This window comes from Pinus tabuliformis, chromosome 8 (assembly GCF_031772625.1).
Source record: "Pinus tabuliformis cultivar Carrire ecotype Pingquan chromosome 8, CPIR1, whole genome shotgun sequence".
In the NCBI taxonomy this organism is placed as follows: domain Eukaryota; kingdom Viridiplantae; phylum Streptophyta; class Pinopsida; order Pinales; family Pinaceae; genus Pinus; species Pinus tabuliformis.
In genome coordinates, this window is record NC_142294.1 from 1,043,998,970 (window position 1) to 1,044,008,089 (window position 9,120).

At 37.3% G+C, this 9,120-nt stretch overlaps 1 protein-coding gene across 1 annotated transcript in view; it reads left to right on the forward strand.

Moving 5' to 3' along the window:
- LOC149238924 (uncharacterized) overlaps positions 1 to 7,513 on the forward strand; it is a 149,088-nt gene extending 141,575 nt beyond the window's left edge. The window contains exons 6-7 of the mRNA XM_089373241.1: positions 6,536 to 6,615; positions 6,992 to 7,513. Of these exons, the coding sequence (XP_089229367.1) occupies positions 6,536 to 6,615; positions 6,992 to 7,100 (189 nt within the window). The 3' untranslated portion in view covers positions 7,101 to 7,513. The remainder of the gene's footprint in view (positions 1 to 6,535; positions 6,616 to 6,991) is intronic.
- Positions 7,514 to 9,120: the final 1,607 nt, after the last annotated feature.

Consider the following 9,120-nt stretch of genomic DNA (forward strand, 5'->3'; position numbering starts at 1 on the left):
GAACTAAATCATCCACATAGAACACCAAGATGAGGGGCTCATATCCAACTAGTATGAAGTATAGGTTGGAATCTACCTCACTCCTGGTGAAGCCCATGCTTTGCGAATAACTATCTCCCTTGGAGTATCATGCCCTTGGTGGTTGTTTGAGTCCATATAACGCTTTCTTAAGCTTACATACATGTGACTCTCTGTCATCATTCATGTACCATAAAACCCTGTGACTGCTCTACATATACCTCTTCCTCAATAACTTCGTTGAGGAATGCTATGATCACATCCATATGGTGAATCTTCCTATTGATGAGTGCACCACCTTGGAGTAGGGGCAATGACCCTAAGGAGCATCATGCATGGAGGGTGTTTGATCTTGAGAGTTGGATAAAGCCTTCTGTGACACTCCTATATTCTTGTATTATAGAGCACTCCATGTGGGGTTTTGTTGTTGGTTACTTATATGGACACATCCTTATTTTATGCTATCCTCCCCCACCTATTGTATTTATAAGGGAGAAGAGAGATTTTGTGATCTTCTGATTATTGTATCTCCATTCTGTTTTTTTTTTTTATTGTCTTGGAACATCTTGTAGGGGCCAAGATGCTAGGCTTCATGAGGATATTCTAGGAAAAGAGAAGAGAAGTCTTGTAGGTAGCAAGACCTTAGGGTTCATAAGGAAACTGTAGGACAAAGACAAAAAGAGAGACATAGAGAGATACATCTTGGATGTTTCTAGAGAGATTGCTTTTGTGAGATGTAAGGGTTTGAGCTTTGCATGTTAATTTCTAGAGAAGATCATGACATGTTGGGGATATTGTTGTAGCCTAAGGGTTTCTACACTATAATAGAAGGCATGAAGACCAGAGCTAATGCCTTGTATGCTTTTGTAGGATTATTCTTGTGGAATGTGAGGCTAGGGCTATATCATGGAAAGGCAAGCTTGGTGTGATGCCTTGCTTGGGAGAAGACTCAATTATTGTATCCTTGATGTTCTGTAGAGGTTTTGGTGCTTGTGGTGATGCAAGAGTTCAAGACCTAGGTTTTGACTCTCGAGGACTCAAACCCAGGATGGGCATGGAGATCTGGAGGCTAGCACTATAGTTGTCTTGCCATTTACTTGTCTGATGCAATGTAGGTCAAGTTTGTCAACCATAATAAACAATTGCTACTATGGAGAGCTTGTGTGATACTAGCTTGGTCTATGTGCTATGGAGGACTTATCGGTGTTGATTCTAGCATGTTGAGGATCTTTGGTGGAGTAAGCAACTTTGGTTGGGAGTGATTCCTAGTTAGGAGTTGGTGGCTAGGGTTTGGACTTTGGAGAGATTGACGTGTACTAACATTGTGATAAAGCTATGCTATTCATTTTTATGAGTGGGTCTAATGATTATGAACACGTGTTTCCTCCTAGGAGGTCACATTTTGAAATCTAAAGGGGGGTAGGGTGTGTACACCATAGAAGACTTTGGCAGTCAAAATTGATGCGTGTGGAACAATTGATGCATGGGGTCCCTTGCCCCTCAAATAAAGGGGTCTCGTACACCGATTTCTTGTTTGGCTCAATTTTGACCTTAAAATTAGATTATATATAGATGGATAGATAATTTCTAGATTTCCACATTTTGTATACTTGTGGAATTGATTCAATTTATGTTGTTTTCATGATTAAGTACATTGCTGCCCTCATTTTTCATGTTGATTTGTTTGTGGTATTGAAGTACATTTATATGGTAGGTGTTACCCACCAACAAGTGGGTAACCCATAGGAGAAAATTTTCTCTTCCTTGGACAACTAACCAACAATGTTATTGATCAACACTTGACATGACGCCATGGACCCTCCACATGTATACTTTGGTCAGATTTCTTTCTTCCATCCCGACATTCTTCCTTGAAGGAAGGTGGGTCATCCATTGGCAGGTACTTTACCATTTTGTAGTCATGTGCTTTTACTTATTGTTTTGGGGCCATACTAATATGAATCAAGGGGCTATCTGGATGATTGACTGATCTTGACTATATTCTTGTCCCCTCACTTCACTTAGGAGATTAGTCTTTGATCCTAGTCCAATACGACCTCCTTTGAGGCCTTGGGTTGCAGGAAGGACACTACTAGGGAGGCTTTGGTTGAAGTTGCGTGTACATTATATTCCATGCTTAACATTTTCCATTATTCTCTCTATTCCATATCCATTCTTTCAGACAGATGGTCATTGGTCATGGCGTTTGGCACCTTATTATCCTCATCCTTGGGTTTGGGTTGGAAAACATTGCCCTAGAGGTTGATGTTGCTAAATGAACGATAAAAGCAAGGACAACCACATTGAAAGAAAATGATAAAATGCAAAAAGATGGCTGGGACAAAAATTAGCATGTGGGAAAAACTCTGGCATGAGCTCTACCCCCCTCGTTAGCCATCACATAGTTCTTAGAGCACTTGATGCTCCATCCACAAAAAGGATCCCTTGTATTGTCCCAACCCTGGTGAGTGATAAATTACCTCATCCTAAGGGATAACAAGGGCTAACTCTCTCAAATGCAAGCTTGGGCTCTTGATCTATGCACCCACATTAAAGCATTACCATAAAGAAGTAAAAGGCGCACCAGAGGGGTGGAATAAATAATTCAAGGAATGGGGTAACCCATGCCTCAATGATTGCTCCCTCCCTCCTTACATCTATACACTTAGGATCTTGGACCACCACTAGCTATTCACTTGGCTATGGCACCTTGCCATCAAGTCATGCCCACTCCATTAACACCATCTACACTTGCACCTATGGATTGATGGGTTAACCTGGTACCTGTCGCTTCCCCTTGGGGGTTGGAAACACCTAATAGGGTTATCCATACTAGCCATCCTAACATAAGAGAGGGAACACCTTTACGAGAATTGGTCTAGTTAGATATTTGAAGATGATCTTTGTGTGCAGTATTGGTTGTGCCCCTAACGTGAAGTATGGTCCACTATAATGCGTCTATGATTTTAGTTACCTTATGATTGCTGATTTACACTTGATCTTGACGAAATTTTGTCAGGTGGTCTACATCACAACATCAAAGGCTGCTTGAGGTGATCGCCCCACCTCCTCAGCAGAGTAGTAGAGGTTGTACTATCTAGTGTAGGGAGAGAGATTGACTTTGATGGTGCAACGTTGTGTACCTAGAGCAAAGCATTGGGCTATTTGAGGACTTCACTTGATTCTTGACACCTAAATATTAACCCATGATGCTTAGCGTTGGAGATATTGATGATGTGTTCAATGGACCTAGGATGCCCCATGGGTTGCCTTAACATTGTTTGATGGGCATCACTTGATCTAGAGCCTAGATGATGATGGTCATCCTTATGATGACAAGGGAGGGCTTGTTCATCACGTTGGAGCTCTAATGCTTGAGATATTTGATGCCACGTTACCCCTTTTCCTATTTTGAGGGTGATGCAGGGCACCTTGGGCATTACATGCAGCCTGGAGGGACCTTTGACGGTTTGCACACGATTCTAAGGCACTTCTTGGTGTATGGAGAACTCATTAGCCCTTGTCTCATATTTTGACGACTTATTGAACTCACTTAGAGGGTGACTTCATGCTTCATGCTTTTGAAGCATTTACTCCCTCATGTTTAGGCTTTTATGACATATTTGTCTTGTTTTGAGCTACGAGGTTGGCTTGTAACCTCTTTCTTGTGGAACACTCAAAAGTGAACTTGTCTTTAGGGCTTTTAGATCGTTTTACTTGTAAAGTGAGTGGGAGAAGGCTCATATAAATAGGGCCTGCCCCTCACTTCTTATTTCATCATCACACATGTGAATTTGGCCTCTCTAAAAAGAGTGCGAACTAGTTTCCTTTTTCGCTACTTGGGCATATTGTGTGATCTTTTATGGATGCAACTTTCACTTGGAGACACTATTCTAGTATCGAAAGAAGTGCTATTACGGAAGATTTTGTACATTTATTGCTGATTATTGATATTTTGCATGCTTTAAATGTTTAAAGTATGGTTTCTCTTGTTCCATGTTTAAATGTTTATCATTGATGAAACTTTACTTCATAATTTGCATGCAAAATTGTCTTCTTCATAGCCTGTAAGGAAACTCCTAGTGTGTGCACCTTATAATTTATTTCCTCCCTCACAAGAATAGTAATTAGAGTTTTAGAAGTGGATGCCCTAGAGCATTCCCACTTATCATATTTCTTGGTAGTTTTCTCTATCAAGACTCCATTTTCCCTTGTAGGTTAAGGCTGGTCTAGAAGTGTGTTGGTCAGATCGAAACTATATAAATTTCCCTTAATTTTTCTCTCTCCTAGATGGCCAGGGCAGCCACTAGGGTTTTAGGTGCAGATTTGTGTGTAAAATATTGTTTTATTGCATAAGAGTGGCTCTAAATTGTAGGTTAATCTATTTAAATCCTCCAAAAGCAAATTCTAGTGTTATAAATTGCCTTGCATGCCCTAGATGGGCTGATGTCACCTCCACTTATTGCTTTTACACATATCTAACAACCCTAAAACCTGTTTGGTTGAATCAGCCCTAGTCTCTACTGGAAACCCTTGTTTCTTTCTTTGAATATCATTTGTAGACCTTTTCTAAGGCTTCTATATGTCATTCAAGCCCTAACTTATGGCAGCCTTGTCATTGGTCTATCCTAGAGATCCTGAAACTTAGCTTTGATTATCTTGGTCATCTATCCTTAGACCTTTAAAATAAGCCACCTTGAGCCCTGGTATTAGAATATCTTATAGGTGGCATAGGGAAGCTTCCCTTGTGGTCAAAATCCCACTAAACAGGAGGAGGAAGTTTGCCCAGGTGACAATTGCAACCCTTCATATTGTTGCCATAAGGTCTTGCCCCTCGCCCAGTGAGATCTTTCAGTGGACCTGCTAGATTTTGCGGCAACAGTAGGTATTCTCTTAGGCTTCCAGGTGAAATTGGGTTTAACAGAAGTAAAATATTACTGCTGCACTTTAATATTTCAGATCAGGCCTAAGGTGGAAAGTTAACTGGAAATATATCTGAGAAGCTTAACTAATAAGGTTAAATTTCAGAATTTATATTAATTGCCTGATTTTCAAAATTTCAATGGTAACAAATTTAAGCAATTTGAAATAATAATAAACTAAAAGGATCACTTGCTGGAGATGATTTAGAAGACAAAATATACGCTTCTCTGCAACATATAGAATGAAAAGACATTTGCAAATGTGAGATCGCGGGGCTGGAATTGCTACATCAAATGCACTTTAAAGGATAATAAACAAGATTTGCATACAAAAGAAATATGAATATGCAATGAAAAAAAACCTAGTATAGCTCCAACAAGAAAGCATATATCTCATAGATACAAAAACATGCATTCTGTTCCAAATTTTTGAAGAATTTCAGCCTCAAGAGCGTGCAAGAAATCAGAAAAAATAACGCATTCCTTGAAAATTTGGGGGTTTAGTTTATATTTACAACTTTTTAAGAATATATTTGGTTTTTTTGGACTTTCATTTTGGGTTTATGAAATGACAGATATCAAAGACATCAGGTATTTATCAAAGGACATCAAATTAGGTTTATTATACCATACCTGTGCTCGCCACTTTCTGGACAACAAAGGCCATCATGGTCAATAATGCTTTATAGTGCATTACCTAATGAAATTCCCAAACCAAAACATCAAAAAAGTACCAAAGCAGCCAATGATACCTATTCCTCGTCTTATTTGGACTATTCTTTGGAATGTGCAGCAGAACATCCAATATCCAATATTTCAACACTCATCAAGGATCATTTACTAAATAGTTGTGACCAGCGGATTCGGATTCTTAAATTCTGGAAAGTCCTCTCACAAATCAATTTTTTGAAATGTTGCTAATATTTACAGGACCGGTTCATATCCTGCCATAGATATGCTTATGTTTAGGTGATTTGTAAGAGAGGCCTTGGACAAGAGATCATTAGCAAATTCCTCGCTTATTGCAGATACTGTCTTCCATACAACATTGCAATGTGTGTGATTTGTATTATGTACTGCACTTAGCTGGACTCTGGAGTACGCTGCTATTCCAACCACACGTCAAGGATGAAACGATTTTAAGGAGGGTTGGCTTGCAATATAGCTCACAGAGGAATAATTTCATTAAACATGTCACTAATATAACGGTAGCAATAATAATATTACTGATTTTTGAATAATTAACAGTGTAGGGGGATGTCTCTTCAGAAAGTGTATGCGAATAATGTAGATACTTGGCCACTGTCATCAGTTCTGAATTTCTATATATTTCTTTTGCCTTTGGGTCCACTCAACTGCTAGGGATAATGCATGCTGTGTGTGAATTGTAGAAATTTCTCACCGAAGGCAGACGTTTCAATGATATGGCACAAATAGAGGATGACATTTATCATTACTGCAGGAAACTATTGCATACATAACTTACATGCTCTTGTGCATATACAGATCCCTCTCTCCTGCAGCTAACTGTAGTCAGAGATAATCTTATTTAGTCATTGAATTGAGGGTTGGTATTTGCACCTTCTGTTCTGCAGTTGGAGGAGCCCATAGAAAATATCTCCGAGCGTCAACTATTAAAAGCACACGTGAAGCGTGCTAAAATTGTTCGTGCAAGGTATGTCTCTTGTGTGTGCCCTTCATTTAAACTTATTGCAGTGCATTTACAGTTTGAGACTTCAAAAAGTTCATTATTTGTTATTTAATATAATGATTCAAAGTTTTCTCTTCAATTCAATGAAACTTGACCTGGGTCCTATATACGTTCTTAGGACTTACCCACTTAGGGATGAATCTATCATCATTACTAGATGCATTCTTATTTCAATTTTGGATGTTTCATAGGTAGTGTCTGGACGTAATTTTATGTTGAGCTGCATTTTCACCTTGTATTTGTCCTTCTGTTATTCATATATGCATCATGTAGGTTAAGGTAACTACTGCTTTACTTTTTATTTGTTTTATTGTCCATTCATATGCTTGTATTGTTGCAGGTTAAGGGCTGAGCGGAAGCAGCGGATAGAACGATTCAAACAGAGACTTGCTTTGCTGCTGCCTTCATCTATGGATCAAAATAAAAGCAATTCAGCAGTTCCTAGTTAGAGGTCTTCTAGATTTAGATTTACTTGATGTATTATGTACTCTATTGTTTCAGAAATAAAGGTTCACTTTCTGAAACATATGTATGACTTTACGGTTAAGAAGCAATATGTTTGTGTGTGAAGTAATGCCATGCCAATAGTCATTTCAGGCCAGTAGAGAAATACTGAGAAAGGGCATCATGATTAGAGTACCGTTAGACATGTATAACATTATTATCAGCATGCCAGAGCTAGAGGAGTTCTTGAATTTTCCAGTTGTTGGCAAAACCAGGTTGTAAACCTCCACTGCCTGTTATAGTCCCTTCTTCAGGAGCCAACATGATTCAGTTATTAACCTGCTATTCATGTTTAGAATAAAGAAGGTTTGAATTAAATGATCTATTTAATATTGTGAAGAGGAGAAACTTACAGCGATGCAAATTTTCTAGTCAGCCAGCTAGAATCTCGAGTGCTTACAGCACTGGAGCATGACAAGACGAAATCTGATATGCCCGTTAGATTCTTGAGGATCGACCAAGAACAAAGAAATAACGATGGCTGGTGCGGGAAAGTTCCCAAAAAAGATTATTATTTAAACCACTGCAAAATTATTACGCTAGTTATATAGTATACAATTATGCCCATAACCATAACAATGTTAGTGCTTTCTCTTTTTGATATTTTAGCAGATGATAGGCTCAATTCAGTTTTTATTTTTCTTTTATGTGGCATTCAAGAATTGAATTGCTCATTTTTTTTTCAGGTCTTCCTTTCAATTGATATGGATGCTTGAAAGGAAAAAGTTTAATATCTTTTGTTTTTCTAGTGTTACAATGGAGACTGTGAAAGGAAGGGTCAGCTTTCACTCCGAAGGCTTCATGTTGAGAGGGCAGTGTATTTATGCTACATAAATATGAAAATAAAATGAGCAAAAAATATGTAAGGGGAATGGTGCGAGTTGGCAGATTAAACACTAAGCATCAGACTCGTCGAAAATGTCATTTTGAGATCAATATTTACAAAAGAGCCTTTTTTTTAATCTCATTGAAATGTTTTGCCATGTCCGTTTTTGTCATTTTGAGATCAAAATTTACAAAAGAGCTTTTTTTAATCTCATTGAAATGTTTTGCCATGTCAGTTTTTGAGGATCTATTCCTTTAGATTTAATTGAGCCGGCAGGTTCATTCTACAAACCAGTATAAGGGAGATGTGTAATTTTGTCCGTGCTCAATATTGAGTTGCCACATGTAATTTTAAATAAATATTTTTTAAAGAAAAAATGTTTTGCCATGTCAGTTTTTGAGGATCCATTCAGTTAGATTTAATTAAGCCGGCAGGCTCATTCTACAAACCAGTACAAGAGAGATGTGTAATTCTGTCCGTGCTCAACATTGAGTTGACACGTAATTTTAAATAAATGAGATGTGTAATTCTGTCCGTGCTCAACATTGAGTTGACACGTAATTTTAAATAAATATTTTTTAAAGAAAAAATACCGTCTATAATAAAAAATCTAAAATGAATATGTATGTTTTTACTCACTCAACTATAAATAAAATATTTTGATTTTCATATTGAACATCATAATCTTATACTGACTTTACACAGAAATAAAGTAAATAAAAATAAAAATAATTTCAGTACAAGACCTAAATAAACTTTATTTCAGTACATGACTCAAATAATGTTTTTAAATATGCATGTTGACTAATTTATTTCAACTTCAATTTCATATATATATATATATGTGGGGAGAGAATGTAAATGAAAGACCAATTTAGTGCATATGTATATGGAGAAAGTAAATGAAAAATTATTTGTGTTGATCATACTAAAACATTTCAATGCTCAAAGAAGAGCAAATTAAAGTAAAAAAAATCAGGGAGATGTGTAATTTTTTAATTCTTAATATCGAATTAATATGTACTATTTAAAAAATATTGTTAATATCAAAAAAGTCAACTTAACTCATAAATAAAATATTTTAATACAAGGGTTCATTTTTTTTGGGCAGTTCACGGATATTGGTGGCTGCTACATCC